General features: G+C 41.7%; 2 protein-coding genes across 4 annotated transcripts; both read left to right on the top strand.

Moving 5' to 3' along the window:
- The first annotated feature begins 1,175 nt into the window (after positions 1 to 1,175).
- grid2ipa (glutamate receptor, ionotropic, delta 2 (Grid2) interacting protein, a) lies at positions 1,176 to 11,656 on the top strand. 3 transcript variants are annotated; one of them, XM_088008327.1, is made up of 15 exons: positions 1,176 to 1,385; positions 1,550 to 1,714; positions 2,443 to 2,549; positions 2,647 to 2,794; positions 2,869 to 3,197; positions 3,958 to 6,294; positions 7,116 to 7,203; positions 7,644 to 7,733; positions 7,815 to 8,011; positions 8,120 to 8,275; positions 8,606 to 8,692; positions 8,783 to 8,912; positions 8,985 to 9,103; positions 9,198 to 9,362; positions 9,675 to 11,656. In XM_088008327.1, exons 2-15 carry the CDS (start codon positions 1,630 to 1,632, stop codon positions 9,753 to 9,755), a joined length of 4,119 nt encoding a protein of 1,372 aa, XP_087864453.1. In that variant the 5' UTR covers positions 1,176 to 1,385; positions 1,550 to 1,629; the 3' UTR covers positions 9,756 to 11,656. The 3 variants fall into 3 exon arrangements, with proteins under 3 accessions (XP_087864453.1, XP_087864454.1, XP_087864455.1); XM_088008328.1 differs by having other exon boundaries at positions 3,970 to 6,294; XM_088008329.1 differs by lacking the exon at positions 1,176 to 1,385 and adding an exon at positions 2,298 to 2,350 and having other exon boundaries at positions 1,633 to 1,714.
- An 812-nt stretch (positions 11,657 to 12,468) lies between these two features.
- Positions 12,469 to 18,716, top strand: slc5a11 (solute carrier family 5 member 11). The gene is made up of 13 exons (XM_088008331.1): positions 12,469 to 12,738; positions 13,960 to 14,031; positions 14,182 to 14,286; positions 14,394 to 14,453; positions 14,537 to 14,861; positions 14,995 to 15,075; positions 15,145 to 15,350; positions 16,283 to 16,418; positions 16,496 to 16,841; positions 17,633 to 17,801; positions 17,883 to 18,098; positions 18,257 to 18,374; positions 18,452 to 18,716. The coding sequence occupies exons 1-13, from the start codon at positions 12,589 to 12,591 to the stop codon at positions 18,682 to 18,684; spliced, it is 2,217 nt and encodes a 738-aa protein (XP_087864457.1). The 5' UTR covers positions 12,469 to 12,588; the 3' UTR covers positions 18,685 to 18,716.
- Positions 18,717 to 19,044: the final 328 nt, after the last annotated feature.

Genomic DNA, 19,044 nt, shown 5'->3' on the forward strand with positions numbered 1-19,044 from the left:
TCCCCCTGTCTAAATCTGTGCTATTCAAAAGCAATTTCCTAATGTTTCTCCATTTGTTCTTTTGTGCACAATACCAATTTCTGCAGGACCTCTTCTCATGAAAAAGTTGTGTCCATGCTTCAAGGAAGCGGAGCCATGCCCACCCTGGTTGTGGAGGAGGGTCCTCCTACTTTTCCTCTGGCTGAGCAGGACCTCGCAGGAGGCAGCGTTCCCACTGAGCGTGCGCGCTCTCCTGTGCTCAGTTCTCTGCAGTGGGTGGCTGACATCCTGCCTCCCAGCATCAGGGTTCAGGGACGCACCTTTGGACAACAGCTGGAACACCTGCTGACCATCCAGGAGAGGTATACCATCTGCAAGGCTCTGGAGAACTTCTTCCAACACAGGTGAGCTAAAAGGGCGAGGAGAACATGAGTGAGAAAAGGAGTGAGAAATTGGACAAATGAGTTGATGTGATCCAGAACAATAAATAAATTTAAAATTAAATGTCATCAACTATGGTAGAGTAAAAGCTTGAGAGATGTTTACAGGCTTTTCAGTAGTGGTCCTAAGGTGTAAACTGTGGGCACAAAGAGGAAAACAAAATGCAGAAGACAACACAAAAAAATAATTAACACAAAAATGGGGGAAGATCTGAGGGGAATATTGTTGTTTGTTGCTCTGTTTTTTTAAAAACATATTTTTGTCTTTTCTTTCAGGTGTTTTTTTATATGAAATTTTAACTTTTTTGGTTTTATGTAATATTTCCTAATTAAAGGTTTTCGTTACATCTTGTTCCTCCTTACAGTTGCTGAAATGTATGTTTTCCGGCCACCATACTTTTTATTATCATCTCGTCCGCATATCTTAAAATACAATATTCCATTTTATACTATTAATGTTTTAAGTTTTGTGTTTTTATTTATTTTATTTAAATGTCATTTTGTAATCCTTATTTCTACAGATTTAATAATAATAAAAAAAGAAGTTTACATTCCACCTGTTGGGTAACATCTCTCGTTAACATCAACATTTTGAGCATATTAATCAATTTGAAATAAGGCAGGGAATTCTGTTTTTGAAATTCAGAAAATTCAGATATTTCTGACACTTGTTATGTTTGTCTTAGTTCACATGTCTGCATGGTCTGGCCCTAAACTTAAGCTAAGCTTTCCTTATTTTCCTCTTAATCAATTTGACCGTTAATTGGACAGCCAGGTGATTGCTTTCACCCTGCCTGTGTTTCCATGGTCACAGGAACGTCGACACGCTGATTGTGGATGTGTTCCCGGTGCTCGATACGCCGGCCAAACAGGTGATCTGGCAGTTTGTTTACCAGCTGCTGACCTATGAGGAACAAGAACACTGCCAGAACAAAATTTCACGATTTCTTGGATACAAAGCACCAGGTTTGTGCACATTTATCGCAGCGATTAAACGTCTATGTGACTCATTGAGGACTGTCTTGAGAATGTGATGGGGGATCTTGAGCTAAATCAGTGGTTTGCTGAACTGCTGCGACCCTTCAAACTTTGTTTCCTCTTCCTCTGCATGACCTGTATGTGTGTTCCAGTTCCGCCACCTCCTCCTCCTCCCCCTCCTCCTCCGGACCCCGAGTCTGCTGCCCCTGAGCCCCATCGCCGTAGCAGCTCCATGAGGGTGACAGGGACCACATACAGGAGTAGTGTTAGGGGACGTAGCTCTGATGACCTGGTCATTGGCACACACTTGGGCATGGGTACTGACATTCAATATCTCTGCATCAGAAACAAAACTAACACTGAGACCACTTAAGCAGTGTCGGTTGTCTTTAATGTCATTATCTCTGTTAACAAAATTTGCACACACCCATGTGTAGAATGCCAGGCTTTTGTGACATTAAAAAAAAAAAAATCACGAGGTTATTTCAAAACTTATATCGTCATCAATGTAACATAAATGACCTACAATTCTACTTAGAAACAAATGTATTAACAGCAACAGAAGCAAAAAGTTCAAAGGTGCAACAACCTGGTTGCTAGGTGTACACACCCTTAGACTGATGTTGTTGAAATACCTTCTGATTTATTTTAAGGATTCAGTCGTCTTTAGTGCAAAAGATTATTTCTTTTCTGAGAAGAGTTTGTTGTACTGCTTCCCCCACTGCCAACAATTTTTTTATTAGACAGTTCTCCTGACTAATCAAATAAACTAAAGAAGACTGAATGCTTATTTTTGTTGTCACATTTGTTTTTTATGTGGTCATTGTGGCTTAATTTAGTTCATATTTACCACTGTTTTTATTTATATATGTATTTTTTTTTAACCTTCTATGTTGTCAGAGTTGCTTTATCTAAAACTGGGATTTGTTCACCTGCAATGTCTTGCTGAAATGGTACAAGAATTACCCCAAAGTTTGTAAATTCAGTAACACTACCAGGGCATATGGGTTGTATTAAAGTTATTCTAATAAATGTATTGACGTAGGCGTGCGTGCAGAGCCAGGTCAGGACAGTGGTATGAGGTTGGCCCCCGGAGAGAGACAGTCAGGAGATGGAACGTCTCTTCCTGAGACGCCCAACAACCTCACCAATGTGTGTACCAATGCCAGATTTTATTGTGAAATCTAGACTGTTTAGATTTTATTAAAAACGTCTTACTGTAGTCCATCTGTATGTGCCTCCATAACAGCTGTCAGCTGTGTATGCTGAACTGGAGAATATGTACTCAGCCAAGAGGTCCAAGTCTTTGAAAAGTCGCCCTCCTCCTGCTCCTGAGAGTTTGCTGGACCTGGAACCTTTATCCCGCACTGCGTCTCCTACAGGGAATGCCAACACAGGTACCCACAATTTGAGTATTATGTAATTTTGTCCAATAAAAGATAAGATAAATTATAGCTGTCTTTTGTCTCAGGGGCCCGCAAAGGTTCCTCGCCCCATCCCTCGTGGCCAGATCCTCTGCCCAGTCCACCCTCAGGCCAGTTCTACCCACCAGGGTTAACGAGCCAGACCAGTGGGGAGTCTAACCCCTACATCAGCCTGGACAGTCCCCCTCCGTCACCTTTGGAACCCGACTTTCCGTGCAGCCCGCCTGTTCACCGCAACAACAAACGGCGGTACACCTTCTCCAAACCTCCTCGTTCAGAAGACACAGATCGCTTTCTGGATGCTCTGAGTGAGCAGCTGGGACAGAGGGTGGCCATCGTGGATGACTTCCTGACCCCTGACAATGACTACGAAGAGGTACGGTCAACACAAGGACTTTTGTAAATTGAATGGCATCTTATGCCCTGATAAATTAGAGATCAATACCACAGTCATCTCTCAACTAACATTTTATTTGTCTTTATTTAAAAATGTTGGATCCAACTCCTTAACCCACCAATGTGCAGAATAAGCACAGCCTGCGGGGCCAAAATTGGCACTATTAAGCAAATAAATGAATTGTTAAATTAATTCTCAAATTTCTTGTTAATAATAAAAACGTAATAAAAATATTAAATAAATATTAAATAATTTCATTAGAAATTAATCGCTTACATCTGTTTTTAATAAAAATAACTATTTGGAAAAAGTGAATCTGATTTTGACACTATTTAATTATCAATTTAATGGTCTTGTGTTAACATACTATATGAAGAGCCAAACATGTGAAATCATTACTGTGTCGCTTTAAAACCTTGATAAATGAAGGAATATTTGAATGAAATATTTTGAAGGAAAGTTTTTGTCTTTAAGTCAGCAATCTTACAAAATCATCTAAAATTCAACATTTTTCTTCATTGTGGCTTGTAGCAAAGTGGTCCATGTTTAATGTATCAGCTACATAAAAAGGCATTACTTTATTTATATATATTGTGTATTTTAAGGGAACATCCAGCCTACTCATACACCAGTATCAGAAAGAGATTGTTTTTGGTGCCGTCATATATTGAACAGTTGTCAGATCAGGTTCCACTTTGACATCGAAGGTCTAATGGTGTGTACTTGGTGTTAATGTCAGGATGTTGTGCAGATGGACTTCCCAGATGAGGAAGAGGAAGATAATGAAGATGAGCTTGGTGTGGATGAGGAAGAAAACGGAGGATTCGTAGCTCCAGAGCTAAGCAGCCCGAGTGACGTTCAAAGCAGCAGCGGTGAAGAGAACGCCTCCTCCCTCACATACTCCTCTTCCTCCGATCACATTCCTCCTCCCCCTATGACACCACCTCCACCTCCACCTGTTCAGTTCAATGACCCGCCTCCTCCACCTCCTCCGGCACCCCCACAGAGTCAGCCTCAACACCAGCCACAGCAGGAGTCCATTACCTACACCCCTGAGCACATGCCAAGGGCATACGTGCCAATCCGTCGGAAATCTGGGCCCCCTCCACCACCTCCTCCACGAAGCAATCCACCACCAAAACGCCATTCCTTGCACAAAGTCCTACCTACAAGAGAAGATCTACATGTTCAAGCTACCTTACAAGAGCTAAAAGCATACCAGGAGAGACAACAGGCTTTTGAGGAGAGGCAGGCATATGAGGAGCAAAAAGCTTATGAGGAGCAACAGCTTTATCAGGAACAACAGGCCATTAAGGAGAAAATCTTCAAAGACAGACAAGCTTATGAGGAGCAGAAGGCTTATGAAGAGCAAAAAGCTTTTGAAGAGCAGCAAATGTACGAAGAGCAGCAAGCCTACCAAGACAGACAAGCCTATGAGCAGCACCAGGCTTACCAGGAGCAAAAAGCACACGAGCAGCATCAAGCCTACAAAGAACAGAAGGCTCTTAAAGAGCTTCAAGCCTACCAGGAGCAAAAAGCCTACGAGGAGCGTCGAATTTACGAGGAGCGTCAAGCATATCAAGAGATGCAGCAGATTTACCAGAGTCACCAGTCGATGCCTGCTCAGCCAACACAACAGAAGGCCCATTCACCTCTTCCTCTCCAACAACCACACCAGTCTTTACCTCCGCTCCCCTCCCAAGAGACCTCCCATCAACATGCTAACCACCACCTTTATATGATGCGACAAGCACAGCAGCAGCAACTGGCCCACCAGGGCCTCCACCACAGACGCTTGTCTCGTTCAGCACCTCCACCACACCAGCCATCACCCCATCCGCCACTCCACCCTGGCCAGCAAGGTCAGTATGCAGAGGGAATCTACCAAAGTCATCAAGGCATGAGACCCCAACCCCACCACTCATCAACAGAGATACTCCATCAAGGCCCAGCGCATCATTCCTCCTCTGAGATGCTCCATCAGCTGCACCAATCACAGGCCCACCATTCGTCCTCAGAGATGCTCCAACAAATGCAACAGGCCCACGCTCTCTACTCGTCATCAGAAATGCTTCACCAAATGCACAAAGCCAAGGCCCATCACTCCTCAGCTGAGCTTTTACATCAGTCTCAGCAATTGCAACAAATGCAGCCTCACCATTCCTCAACTGAACTTCTCCACCAGGCTCACCAGATGCACCGAGGCCAAGCCCACCATTCTTCAAGTGAGCTGCTCCATCAGATCTATCAACCCAAGCCCCATCACTCATCTACAGAACTTCTCCATCAAGTCACTCAAATACACCAACCCAAAGCCCATCACTCCTCCACAGAACTTCTGCATGAAATCCAGCAAGAGCCCGCCTCCCTCCCAGTCCAGTTTACGCGTGAGAGCCAGTCCCATCAGAGTCGCAGGAGTGTTAAAGGTCATCATCAGGCAGATGTGTCACTGCAGGGAAGACTCAAAGACCAGCAGATCCAGCAAATTCACCAGCCCCAGCCAACCAAACCTTCTCCCCAAAGACCCCATTCCATCCAGCAGACTCACCACCATTCCAGTACACCTCAGATCCACCACATCCACCACATGACCCCGCAGCCTCCTCCTCCCCAGAATTACCAACACCAGATTCAAGTCATCCATCCTCCTCAGCAGCCCCACAGGCCTCAGCCACTTCTTTCCACCTTTCAGCCCCTCCAGCCTCACCAGCCCACCCTCTCCACCTTCCAGCCTGTGCCCCAGCTCCACCAGTCACAGCATCAGGTCCAGTCTGCCACCCAAACTGGTCGTCCACAGTCACAGCCCTCGCACCACCTCTTGCAGTCCCAACAACAGCATCAAGCCCAACCTCACCACAAGCAATCTCACAGCCAGAGTCAGCCCCAGTCCCTCCCTCACTCCTTGTCTGATCCCACAGAGAATTTGGGACTGCCTCCTCCTCCACCTCTTCCACCACCGTGCTCTCCTCCACCATTGCCAAGACCCACTCTGTCACGAATGGACTCGCACCATATGAGTGTGAAGAGGCTGCGCTGGGAGCAGGTGGAGAACTCAGAGGGGACCATATGGGGACAAGTAAGTTATGAGACATTTCTAAAAGTGACAGAAACAGAATATTCCCTTTTGGACAATAGTATGCCAGATGGCTTGGATCAGGTGTTCCAGGCCTTCCCCTCGAACATTACAATTATAAACTTATTGGGATATTTTGTGATAAACCAACACTGTGTAGCTCATAATTATGAAGTGGCAGTAAAAGGAGGTTCAGGTTGGGCCACAGTATGACCCAAGCTGCTTTGCACATCTACAGGCTAGAACGTTTTCTTTTTTGCAAAATAACCCAAACCCTGTTAGACTGGATGGAGAACATTGGGGAACATCAGCTTTAAAACCTTGGTTCTTAGTTGATTTTAGGTCTTGACATTGGGGCAGTGGTGGTGACAGTGGTAGGCTGTTTACTAATCATGTGGCTTCTGAAAGCAGTTGGAGTAAAGAGGGAGTACTACACTTGACACATTTTATTTTCCTTTAACTTTATGCACAATGTATAGTGTGATATGAAAGTTCCAACAAAATACACTGAAGTTTGTGGTTGAAATGTGACAAAATGTAAAAGAGTTAAAGGGATATGACCAGTTTCACAATGCACTGTCAAACATTTCCACTGCAGAGTGAGACTTGACCCCTATGCACATGGCCAATGCCAAACAACCCTTGAAGGAGGATGTTTTTCAATGAGAAAGCTTATCTTAAAGTACACAGTAGCACACATCAAAATGTTTTATCTTCTACTTTCAGGTTCTAAAATTCTCTTGTTTATATTTTATCAACACAGATAAGCTAGATAATCTCACTGCAAGACAAATGCTGATTTTCTCTTTCTCTTCTTCTTGAAGTTGGGGGAAACTTCTGATTATGAAAAACTTCACAACATGGTGAAATATTTGGACCTGGAGCTGCACTTTGGGACACAGAAAGGCTCGTGTGAGTGCATGTAAAAGGATGTCCTTATCGTGCTTAAATTTGAAGAGTCTGTACTCAGACTATTATTTACCATTATTTATGATATTTAAATGAATGAAATATAATTTTTATAAGCCAAAAATTATAAGGAGCTTTAGTTTTCTTTCATTAGATAACTCTCTACTATTTAGTGTAAATCCTGATTTGTTGGGTTTGGAGGCTAAATTTAAAGTCCGAGAGCGACCAAATCCAAATCAGGCTTCAGCTATAATTCAGCTTTCATCTTAAAGAAATATTATTTATGCAAACAGCAGTGGAAAGTCACTATGGGCATTTTCAAACATGTTGAGGTCATGTATTTTTTAAATCAAAAACTTGCTTAAAAAATATCCCATAATTTCAAATTGAACTTGTAAATTTAGTCCCAATAGAAATAAACATAAATGTTGTCAAATTTGTAGTGCCCGCTCCAGAGCCTCTGCCGCACCTGGAAACCTTCAAGAAGAAAGATGTTATAGAAATCCTGTCCCACAAGAAGGCTTATAATGCCTGTAAGTACAGCATTGTGCCCTACATACCAATATTCCTCATTTTAGTTTTCTGTCCAACCTCTGCTTTGTGTCATCCGACAGCCATCCTGATAGCCCACTTGAAGCTTTCTCCCGGAGAGCTGCGTCAGGTGCTGATGAATATGACTGCAGACAGACTGGAAGCAGCTCACATTAAACAACTGCTGCTGTACGCTCCTGATGCGGAGGAGGTGAAAAAGTACGAAGCGTACAGAGAGGACCCTAGTAAACTCAGTGAGCCAGACCAGTTCATGTTACAGGTGAAGTCCTGGCACGTTGTGGAGCTAGTGTTGTTGTTGCCGTGCAGCTGCGAAGGAACAGAGTTTCACCATGGTGATGATTCGAGGGTTGTTGTTGATGTCTGTCAGATGTTGTCTGTGCCAGAGTATAACACCCGTCTGCAGAGCCTCCTCTTCAAGTGTTCCCTTCAGGAGAAGACAGAGGAGCTGAGGGGAGCGTTTGACTGTATCATTAAGGCCTCTACGGAGCTGAAGACGAGCAAGAAGCTAGCTAAGATACTAGAGGTACCCTTCTTCCAAGAAAATGAATTAAAATGGCAAATGCGTTACACATTTGTGAAACTTTCACACATTTGGTAGGAGAACATTCCCACTCATGACTCTGTAACTCGGAATACAAATCCTTAACCTTCCACCGTACAATTTTGCCCTACTTGGAATATTTTCTATTGCCTGAAATCCCAATAAAACACTTTGAGTTTTGTGCTAAGTGTAAAATGATCACGGAAAGCATGAATTTTGCACAGCACAGTTGATATATTCAGTTTGTTCTGTGTAGCTGCAAAAGCATTTCTTATACCACTTTTCCCTCCATAACATTAATCTTTTATGTAGTTTGTGCTGGCGATGGGGAACTATTTAAATAACAGCCAACCTAAAACCAACAAGACCACAGGCTTCAAGATCAACTTTCTGACAGAGGTACTGCAGTTTGTTTGCCGTAAATTGTTTGTTATAGTCCCGGAGTCCATTTGACATATTCATCAAACATCCTGCCTATGTCCTGTTCAGCTGAGCACCACTAAAACCGTTGATGGGAAGTCGACGTTTCTGCACATCCTGGTCAAGTCGTTGTGTCAGCACTTTCCGGAAGTGTTGGACTTTTCCAAAGACCTTAATATGGTCCCCCTTGCAGCAAAAGGTAGGAAAACACATTAGATGTTCAACTTTTATTTTAAACCCCTTCTCCACACAAACTCGCACTCCTTTCCAGTGAACCAGAGGACCATTACATCGGATGTGAGCGACATCCACGCAACGATACAGGATATCCGCTCAGCTTGTCAGAAGATGCCTGCGACCGCAGAGGATCGCTTTGCGGTCGTCATGAGTGTATCCTTTAGAGAGAAAGGAAAGCAGCAGAGGGAATTATTATCTACTTTGGAGAAATGAGATGCTTTAGTTCCTTAACTTTTAATGTGTGCAGAACTTCCTGGAAAACAGTCATCCATCTATCCAGTCCCTGGAATCGCTCCAGCAGAGAGCCATGGAAGAATTCAGCAAGACAGCCTCGTACTTTGGTGAAGATGGCAAAGCCACCACTACAGAGGCTTTCTTTGGCATATTTGCAGAGTTTATGAACAAGTTTGAGGTAAGGAAGTCATGTTTTGCCATTAACTATTTAGATGTTTACCAAATTTAAACTTGCATGCACCATATCTTCTTCCTTTTTTTTTGTAGTTTGTTTTGCACTTGTATCTGGCATAAGCACTTCTTGAACTTTTTCACCTTTTATCACTTGAGTATATTGCATTCAAAAGGTATGTATTCCTTTACTCAAAATCCCCAAAATATACATTATAGTTCGTGGCTGCAACATAATGAAATCTGAAAAAGTTCAGGGAGTACGGATTTGTTTTCATGCCATTAGACATACAATGATGTTTGCTTTTTTTCACTGCAGAGAGCTCTCAGCGATCAACAAGCGGCAGAAATCCCAAAAAGCCCCAGGAGCCCTCGAATGGCCTCCCCCCAGGCCTGGTAACACACATTCACATGTGCAGACGAGACGGAACATTGCAGCAGCTGAAACACTTTACAGACACATACAAACCCGAGGTACGTGTACCGTGCACAAACATTTGGACACAAGCGAAATGAAAAAGAGAAACTGAAGACAGACATTTTCTACGCTAAACCTGTAAATGTTAGTGTTCACGTTGCATCCTGCGGAGAGAACAAAAGGGATTGTGATCAAGAACCTTGTTCAGTTTTCGTTGTAGCTCGACTGTCTAAAAGGTAGATACTCAGTAATGTACCTTAGTTTAAGTTTAACTTCCATAATCACCCATTAGTGAGGTACAATGACAATAAAATAGAATATTTGTAGCAAATCTTTAAATAAGATGTATTTATATATTTAATCTTGACATAGATACGAACTTTAATCAAAACTTGTTCACTGCACTCTGTGGTTCTGCAGAAATCACAGAAGCTGTGGAAGCTTGTTCTTTACTTTTGTCAGACACCCACCACTTTGAATGTAACATAAGCTCTTTACTAAGTGTTTTCTTAAGTAAATCTCAGATTAAAGGCTGTTTTGCTCGCTTTTGTGTACCTTAACCTCACTGTCTGCAGACTTTTCTTCTTTTGGATGATAACTTCTAATTATTACAACTTTTATATAGGAGGTAATGTCTGCACGGGCTGCAGCTGGCTATTTGTTTCATAGAAAATAATGTAATTGTAATCTGAATACAGAGAGAAGATTGCAGAAGTGGGAACCATGTGAGTCTTAAATCGGGCGTGGTGCAATTTCCAAATGTTTTTAGCTGTGCTGCACTGTTAGATACGGCACTCATTAATGTGTAATAGAGATGTATCATCTGGTATCTGTACAGGATGAGAGTGTAAAATATGTATATGCTGCAACTCGGAGCACTGTTTTCTCATTATCCCTACATTTCTTTAATTTTGTTGTATTTAACTGGATTTTAATGTATTTCTGGGCCAAGCATAGTAATACTCTACTAAAAGGGAACAGTGATGTTCTTTAGTTTATAGTGAAACTGATTTACCTTGATATTAAAAATAACTACAGCATTTAAACCCATTGAGCTTTTTCAAATTTGTCACACTGCAATCACAAACCTTAATGCGCCTTATTGGATCTTATGTGACAGACTAACACAAGACAGTGCATCGCGGAAGCAGAGAAACAAAAGAATCAACTAATTTTTGGAAAAGATAAAAGATCTGAAAAGTGTAGCATGCGGTGGGCTTTAACCACCTTGAGTCAATATTAGAGAATAAAAAAACAGTCAAATCGGATGGAGTGTGCTTGTAGCGTACGATGGATTCTCAATGATTTGGGTATGGACTTTGACTAGGTCATTCTAACTCTGGATGTCGTCACCAAGACCAATCTAGGAGATGAACCTGTGCTTCAAAGTTGTTTTCTTCAATTTCCAGGCAACTCTGACCTGCTTTCCTCTTGTCACACTTTTCATTACTTACATGAAAAAAAGCATGCATCTTTTTCCTTCCCTTGAACAATTATGCACTGCCTTTACTGTGCATAACTGTTAAGGCAGTTAACAGTTATGCACAGTAACATCTGTCACGTGAAATTACAAAATAATTGATCAAAGTTTACTGTTGTGACATGATACAAAAGAGAAAAAGTTCAAGAGGGCGATTAGTATCTTTGCAAGGCCCTGTAAATAAATGCATGCCTTAGTTTTTACTATTTGAAGTGCAATTGTTAAAAAAAAAATGCTTAAACCATTGTAAGCACTGTTTTCAAATGATATACTAGTACATGCTGTTTTTTGCTTGAGTACTAAAAAGCTATATTTAAAGCACTGCTCTCCATTTACCATATATAAAATATTACATCTGTATTTTTTATTGTGACAAATAAATTCAGACAAATATAAAGAGTTGCATGGAGACTGCTTTTGTTGTATTTTTCGATCATTAACTTTTGCTGCACCAAAGAGAATAGACTGGTTTGTAACATAAATTTTCTTTGTCAATTTCCTCCGACCTTTTTATTGTATGAATATTTTTCTTTACGACTCCTTTATGACCATATTAAGCTCCTGCTATCGCCGCAAGCAGTTGGTCTGCAGAAGCGGACATAAGTAGTATTTTTTGTGCCTGTAAGTGTTTACAGACACATGAACTCAAATAGGTTGCTCCACTTGTTCTGCTCTTATTTCGTCTCGTGAGTAATTTGGATGAATTTAGACCCCTTTCAGCAATCATTCGGCTATTTACAGACATGAGGAAACTCTCTTTCACACACCTGCCTGTGAGAGGTGTAATAAATCCCTTACATTTTAACTAAACCTTGTTGTGCATGTTGGGAAAGTGGAGTTTGAACCTTATGATGTGTAGAAGACGATTCAAGACAAAGGCCAGAATACAAGGACTGTCTGTGGGCTACTGCTGACATGCTGTGTTGTTTGGATGCAAGGCAGACCCGTGGTATGAGACTCAAGAGGACAAATTACTGAAAGGTGAGTTTATCAAACATTGCAAACTGTGACACGCTGTAGTTTAAAGATCTTTTTGTACCTTTTACTGCAGTAACTAATAACATACTTACATCAAAGGTTAAAGCTGACTCTTCATTTGATGGTACAAATCTGCAAGAAGTGTCAAGAAATGAGAAGGCTGAGATGACTGCCTTTACCCGTGGAAGGGTTATAAATATAAAATGTCAGATCATGCTGGCAGGGAGTAAAAAAGAAACAAACAATACAAAAGACTGCAGAATACTGTAATACTAATGAAAAGCCCCTTTTCTGCTTCAGCTGAGTAAACGTTCTTCTCTGTTCTTAGCATGAAACAAACTTTGTTGCATTTTCCAGATGACCTTCAAACAAGCAACTGGTGGAAGAGCACCGACGACCACCATGCCCCCAACCCAGAAGCCCTCCTTTGGGAGCAGCACCCTGGTCACTGTGGATATTGTGGTCCTGGTTGTCTACTTCCTGCTGATTCTAGCTGTGGGTTTCTGGGTAAGAAGTCTGTCTTTATCTGTCCCCTCTTTGCTATTGGTGATATAAAAACGGTTAAGATACTAGCTTTTGTTTTGAAACAGGAACATACTGAACCATGCTGGTTTTGTCCGTTGCGTTTACCCTTTTTCCTTGTGCAGCCTTTCTCATCCCAAGTTTATCAGTCTTCAAACTGTTTGAGTCACATGTACGAATGTCACAGATGGAAGTGAAAAAGCAAGTCAAACAGGCGCGAAGCGGGAACTGACTGAGGATGCATTAATGAATCTTGTAATAGAGAAAATTTGGTCATGTATGAAAAAAGTGCAACAGTTCAGTAAAAAAAAAACATAAAACCATAACTACAATCTGTTAACGTATATTAAAAATTGATAAGAAATGTGCACGTTGTTATATGAGTTAAAGCCCTTCAGTTGTTGAAGCCCTTAATATCAGGGTTAGGGTTATTAAACTATATTTGATTATATTGCATTTAATGGTCACATGTTGTCATTATTCTTATTAAATATTATTAATAAGACTTGTGGTATATGAATGTAATATTTTAATCTAAGACTTTCATGGTTTTAAAACATAACATGTTTTTAACTGACTAAATTTCACATTTATTAAATTCTGCCATTCAAAACTTATGGACATAATTCTGAATGTCTTCTTTTTTTATCCAGCTTTATTTTATCATAAGATACGTATAGTTAATTAGCGATTGACAATAAATGTATTCATTACATTTTGTCCTTGTGAATGTAATGCAGATTTTGCATTTCAAGCTGTCTTTAGAAATATATAGAATAAAACAGCAGCAAAACAATCTTCAAAAAGGTTTCCATAAATAAAATAAAATATGTCGGATCTGGCATGTGGTACAAGCCAGATGCACCACATGAAAAGATGCTTCCAGGCTTTATTTTTTTTAAAGACATGTTTTATAATACAGTATTGGAAGTATTTTTTTCTTGTCAGACTACAAGATAGAAGCATTAATGGTTAACAAATCACATTATGACAAAATGAGAATAAAATTTATGGATTTCTTTATTTGCTCTCATCAAGAAATGGAAGTGACAGAGTAGTGAACCACAACCCAACTTTAGCTAAACATCATAAAGGGAAACAAAACTGGTATGATGTTCAAGAGCAAACTGTGTAACATCGAAACCATGAACACTAAACGACTTCCTCTGTATACTCTAAATAATCAACTTTGTTTTATTTTATTAGTCCATGTGGAGAACGAAGCGCAGCACAGTGGATGGATACTTCTTAGCTGGCAAGAGTATGACATGGTGGCCAGTAAGTAAAACACCATCAAATCTTTGGAGGAAAAAAGAAAAAAAGATGGACTGATTTTCTGATTAAAACAGCTGAAGAAGAGCTGTTATCCACTTTTTTTTTTAATGAGGCCAAGTTGATCTAAATCCTAATTTCCTCAACTATATTTAGGTTGGGGCCTCACTGTTTGCCAGTAACATTGGCAGTGGACATTTCATCGGTCTGGCCGGGTCAGGAGCTGCAGCAGGAATTGGGGCGATAGCTTACGAATGGAATGTAAGACATCATATTTAATGTAAAAAAAAAAAAGAAAGTCTGAAGAAGAATCAATGTTAATGTCTTTGCATTTGTTAAAAAAACAAAAAAAAACAAAAACAAAACAGGGAATGTTTATGGTGTTGATGCTCGGATGGCTCTTCCTGCCCATTTACATTTCCTCCGGGGTGAGTTTTCCCACACACACCAACTTGCACAGGAGTGCACTCGTGGTGTGAGAGCGACTCCCAATACACTCTCTCCTCTCCAGGTAACAACCATGCCAGAATATTTGCAGAAGCGCTTCGGTGGAAGAAGAACGCAGTTATTTATTGCCGTCCTGTCCCTGTTTATTTACATCTTTACAAAAATATCGGTATGGCACAAATACAACAGGGATTTCTGTGTCTGGTTGGGGAAATTGCATAAACCTGCATGTATGAACTCAAATTGTTTACTGTGTTGTCTTTTGTTTTGTTGTTGTGGTCAGGTGGATATGTATGCAGGTGCTGTGTTCATCCAGCTTGCCTTGAAATGGAACATCTACCTGGCCGTGGTGCTGCTGCTCGCGGTGACTGCCCTCTACACCGTAGCAGGTGACTTTTCTCCCTCCGTCACCTAAATTGTGTAAAACATATTGTGCATTTGCATGTAGGAGTCCCGTGCGTTGCATCTTTTGTTTTGCGCTAGCTGTTGAAAGTGCCTAATGAGCCATGTGTCGTGTTCTAGGCGGCCTCGCTGCAGTGATCTACACTGACGCAGCTCAAACTGCAATCATGCTGGCCGGAGCTCTCACCCTCATGGGTTTTAGTAAGTCAGATGCTACTCATTTTGTCACTTCCCACTGCTTAATTTTACACGCCTATTTTTGTTTCTGAGGTTTTGTTGAGGTCGGAGGTTGGAATGCGCTGATGGAGGGATATTTCGCCGCCATTCCCTCGGTCCGTGTCCCCAACTCGACCTGCGGCGTCCCTCGAGATGACGCTTTTCACGTATTCAGAGACCCGGTGCTCTCTGACCTGCCCTGGCCTGGCGTCATCATCGGCATGTCCGTCCCCTCCATGTGGTATTGGTGTTCTGATCAGGTACTGCAATAAGTTTTATTTTTGAACTCAGCCAGCCACATACAAAAACATTTCCATGTCTTGAGGCTTTTCATATAATCATGATGCAAACTCTTGTGTACTTGCAATGTATTTTAATATTTTATCTGACATCCCAACACCAAGTATCATAATTGAAAATGATGCCGTTTTCAAAACTTGCTGTTGTATTTAGTCCTCCTAAGCAAAAACTGTATTGCTTCAATTACAACCGCAGGTCTTTGGGGTGTGTTTCTACCAGCTTTGTACAACCAGAGAGTGAAAACATTCAGTTCTTTAAAAAAATATCACAAATTCATGGAGAGTCTCATTAAGTCTTGCTATGTATTAGCTTTAGCTCTGAGCTTTGACACATGGATATGCTGTCAACTGAAAGCGTATTTATGTGTATTTAAGCAAATGATCCAAAGTACACAAAGCTGAAAACTGAAGACATTTGGTTTATCAGTGAAATACATTTTTCCGTTGTAGTTTTTTGTTTATTTTGAGTAAAGCAGAGTTGTATTATATAAAAAAAGTAGACTTAATGCATGGTAAAGTATAAAATCATATTTAAGAGTCATGATTTCTAGAATAAACATTTTATGACTGTAAAAAACAGGGATGTTTTTTCCATCTTTAAAAGACTAAACAAAAACTTCTATTTATTTATGTGCCAAGCTTTTCTCCTGGATTTAGCTCGTTGACATATTTTTCTGTTAAAAACTTTCCTCTTCTCAGTATTAGTGACCTAAGAAAAAAAATGCACAGGCAGTTCAACTGATCATTTACTGACTTATCAGTTAAGTGACAACATTGAGTTACAGGATTGCTGTTCCCATTCTGATTTATGCAAAATAGATTCTTCCAATGAAGATCTCAGTCATTCATTCACCAAAGCCGGGAAGCTGAGAGTCTCTCTGGGTTCCCTGCAGGTGATTGTGCAGCGCTCTCTGGCTGCAAAGACTTTGACCCACGCTAAGGGGGGGTCTCTCCTGGCTGCATACCTGAAAGTTCTGCCTTTCTTTGCCATCATGCTCCCCGGGATGATCAGCAGGATCCTCTACCCAGGTACAGATTGGGATGCGAGGGGATCAGTCAGGGCAGTTCCCTTTTTTACTGTGCTCACTGTATGATATTGTGTCTAGATGAAGTGGCGTGTGCCGACCCTGACCTGTGCAAGCAGATTTGTGGGAACTCAGTGGGCTGTTCGGACATTGCATATGCCAAACTGGTTATGGAGCTTCTCCCTGCAGGTGAGACGCTGTTTCTGCCGTTGCTCTCCCCCTTTCCCGTCTTCCTTTCGCACAGACGGCTCCCTACTTGCCGCTCTTCCTTCTCAGGACTGCGAGGGCTCATGATGGCGGTGATGATTGCTGCTCTCATGTCGTCTCTGACCTCCATCTTCAACAGCTCCAGCACCATTTTCACCATGGATTTATGGAAGAGCTTCAGATCTCGTGCTTCTGAGTGGGAGCTCATGATTGTGGGGAGGTATGACTCACTGCGGCATCCAAGCGAAGAACAGAAACTCAACTTATGGAAATATTTTATTTTACAGAGAAGAAGAAATGCAGCTTGATATATGGTCATTTTGTCCATCAAACTCTATACACCAAAGTATTCATTCCCCTGGATCACTCAAAGTAGGGCATATTTGTAACGTTAGAGGAAGATAAGACACATTTTTATTTTACTGATGAAAATCTGAAAAGTGCGGTTGATTTTACTCTATTACCCCTAAAACTATCTGGTGCCACCATTTGCCTTCAGAAGTCATAACTAGCCAGTTTTGGTGGGGGAATTACAGATATTAGTTGCGCATTCTAAAAATCTCGAGTAGAATTAAGAATGAGACTTAAAAATTAATATTACAACACGCTTTCCATCCAACATAACCAAGTTTGACTTGTTTTATACCCACAAAATACGTGCGGCTGTAATGGCAGCAACAGGCGACTCGACAAAGTGTCGACTCTGTCATACAAATATGTATCGTATTCTTCAGTTTTTTCTTTCTGAAAAATGTAAAATTCATTTGTCTTCCTTTCACTTCACAATTATACATTAGACTTTGTCTAAAATTCCTATAAAATACATACATATTTGATGTTGTGATGTATAGGCACTGCACTTCCAAAGTCAATTCTTTTCCAAATGTTTTCACCTTAATCCTTTAAAAAAAAAAAAAAAAAAAAAAAGTTGCAGCTTAAAACCATGCATATAGATTCAGCATACAGCTAAATTGCTTATTTAAAGCATTGAACTACATGTTGACCCTGCAGGGTGTTTGTGCTCGTCCTGGTGGCGGTGTCAGTGCTCTGGATCCCCGTCGTCCAGGCCAGTCAGGGTGGCCAGCTCTTCATCTACATCCAGTCCATCAGCACCTACCTGCAGCCCCCTGTAAGCATCATCTTCCTCATGGGCTGCTTCTGGAAGAGGACTAATGAGCAAGTGAGGAGCTTAATCATCAGACCGCATTTAAAAATGAGCCGTCTTGTTCCGATTTGCTTATGGGTTTGTTTTGTCACACAGGGCGCCTTCTGGGGTCTCGCGATTGGCCTCACGGTGGGCTGCATACGCATGTTGTTGGACTTCGTCTACCCTGCGCCACTGTGCTTTGAAGAGGACGACAGACCCGGCGTGCTGAAATACGTCCATTACCTCTACTTCTCCATGCTGCTGTCCTTCATCACCCTGGCTGTGGTGGTTGTAGTCAGCCTGGCTACCGAGGAGCCCAGTCCAGAACAGGTGAAGCAGCATTCTGACCTTTTCTCAGCTGGTTCTTTGTTTGCAAACCTCACAGAAACTATATCATTTACCTATAGCACCACTAGGTGTCAATAATGTGCTAAGATACAGGCAGACTCCAGCCGTGGCATCTTCTTACTGCTTTGCTTTCTGAACAGATAAGTCGTCTCACTTGGTTCACAAGGTTTGATCCGGTGAAGCCAAAAGAGCAAGAGATCCCAGCGGAACGCAGACGTACAGAAAGCAGAAATGGACAAGCCGTCGATCAAAGGAGAGGTCTGTCTCTGCTGCGCATCTCCCAACTTCTACTTCCAAACTGCCTAGTTAACACCGTTTTTCACTGACCTCTGCAGACTCGGCTTCGTCTGTGTCCAGTCCTCCCAGTCAGTCCAGGTTCATGTCTGCCATCTACTGGTTGTGTGGGATGGAGAGACGAAGTGAGGCGGACAGCGACGCCGTGGCCCCGCCTGCGCCTGAGCAGATCATCTGCACTCTGGATGAAAAGCCAAGACTACGGCACCTCGTCAACGCCAACCTCATCATTTGCCTCTCGGTAACGGTCTTCATCATCGGCTACTGGGCTTGAGGGGGAAGAACTCCAAACTGTACGAAAGTAATTCCTATCCCCTCGGACTGTTTCACGACGCAACCACAAACTTCAATGTGTTATTTTGGACCCTTATAGACAAATATGAATGAAAATACTCTACAGCACGGCCTGCATTTCTATTCAGCTCCTTCCTTACTCTGACACCCCTAAAATTGCCTCTAGAAATTAGCCAATTAGTAAACAGACTGGTGTGTGATTTAATCTCGGTATTAATCTATTATATGGCACAACCAACACCCTCTAGCTCCATGGGCATACACAGCAGTGGCAACATAATACTGTGGGAATCCTTTTTTTCTCTCCAGCAATGAAAGATGAGCTTTGGAAATACGGTTG

The sequence above is a fragment of the Poecilia mexicana genome, unplaced genomic scaffold, assembly GCF_051168715.1.
Source record: "Poecilia mexicana isolate PSO_F unplaced genomic scaffold, ASM5116871v1 scaffold_8, whole genome shotgun sequence".
NCBI lineage: Eukaryota > Metazoa > Chordata > Actinopteri > Cyprinodontiformes > Poeciliidae > Poecilia > Poecilia mexicana.

What these genes read in the sequence shown, in the direction of transcription:
- grid2ipa (XM_088008327.1), top strand. Translation starts at nt 1,630, where the DNA reads ATGAGGGTGACAGGGACCACATACAGGAGTAGTGTTAGGGGACGTAGC. An exon ending in CAAGAAGGCTTATAATGCCT is followed by an intron (nt 7,734 to 7,814) that starts GTAAGTACAGCA and finishes GTCATCCGACAG; the next exon opens with CCATCCTGATAGCCCACTTG. An exon ending in CAGACCAGTTCATGTTACAG is followed by an intron (nt 8,012 to 8,119) that starts GTGAAGTCCTGG and finishes GATGTCTGTCAG; the next exon opens with ATGTTGTCTGTGCCAGAGTA.
- slc5a11 (XM_088008331.1), top strand. Translation starts at nt 12,589, where the DNA reads ATGACCTTCAAACAAGCAACTGGTGGAAGAGCACCGACGACCACCATG. An exon ending in AGAGTATGACATGGTGGCCA is followed by an intron (nt 14,032 to 14,181) that starts GTAAGTAAAACA and finishes AACTATATTTAG; the next exon opens with GTTGGGGCCTCACTGTTTGC. An exon ending in CGATAGCTTACGAATGGAAT is followed by an intron (nt 14,287 to 14,393) that starts GTAAGACATCAT and finishes AAAACAAAACAG; the next exon opens with GGAATGTTTATGGTGTTGAT.